General features: G+C 51.2%; 1 protein-coding gene across 1 annotated transcript in view; it reads left to right on the top strand.

Annotated features, from left to right (window-relative positions):
* The first annotated feature begins 219 nt into the window (after nt 1–219).
* cfap36 (cilia and flagella associated protein 36) overlaps nt 220–764 on the top strand; it is a 19487-nt gene continuing 18942 nt past the window's right edge. The window contains exon 1 of the mRNA XM_079855464.1: nt 220–549. Coding sequence (XP_079711590.1) covers nt 447–549 — 103 coding nt within the window. The 5' untranslated portion in view covers nt 220–446. The remainder of the gene's footprint in view (nt 550–764) is intronic.

Here is a 764-nt window from a genome sequence, read left to right as displayed (position 1 = left end):
TTGCCCCGCCCACATCATCAGAGAATAGAAGAGATGCTGCAAGAGGAACTTATTCTGATTCAAGGTTATTAAAACAATAATGATGTGCAGCAATCGATCATTTATAGTGAACACTGCAATATTCCATAGAAAACAAGAGCTGTCCGCTTTGATGTCATGGTCCCTTTAAATATCCACTCGAGGCTTCTTCCTCCTCCGGCTCAGAGGCGGCAGTGCAGCGCTATAATCTCCGAAGAGGAGGAGGAGAAGAAGAGGAAAAAGAAGAAGAAGAAGAAGAAGAAGAAGAAGAAGAAGAAGCAGCAGTGACGCCATCGGTTGCTATGGTCGCAGATTATGTTGCACATTACATCCGGGGTGCTCGCGTTAGTGTGTAACACGTCTTTAACACTCTCCTGACAGGAGCGCAGTGGTGTGTGTGAGTGAGTGTGTGTGGAGATGTGAGCGCGATGGCCGAGGACAGTGAGTGGGTGCCGGAGAGCGTCGCGGGGTTCCTGGGCAGCCCAGACTGGCTCATCCCGCTCGCGGCCTTCATGGAGGACCACTGCTCAGGTGTGTGTGTGTGTGTGTGTGTGTGTGTGTGTGTGTGTGTGTGTTCATGGAGGACCACTGCTCAGGTGTGTGTGTGTGTGTGTGTGTGTGTGTGTGTGTGTGTTCATGGAGGACCACTGCTCAGGTGTGTGTGTGTGTGTTCATGGAGGACCACTGCTCAGGTGTGTGTGTGTGTGTGTGTTCATGGAGGACCACTGCTCAGGTGTGTGTGTTCA

This window comes from Squalius cephalus (assembly GCF_949319135.1).
Source record: "Squalius cephalus genome assembly, chromosome: 21".
Lineage (NCBI taxonomy): Eukaryota > Metazoa > Chordata > Actinopteri > Cypriniformes > Leuciscidae > Squalius > Squalius cephalus.
Note: the sequence above shows the minus strand (reverse complement) of the source record. Positions and strands in the feature narration are given on the sequence as shown.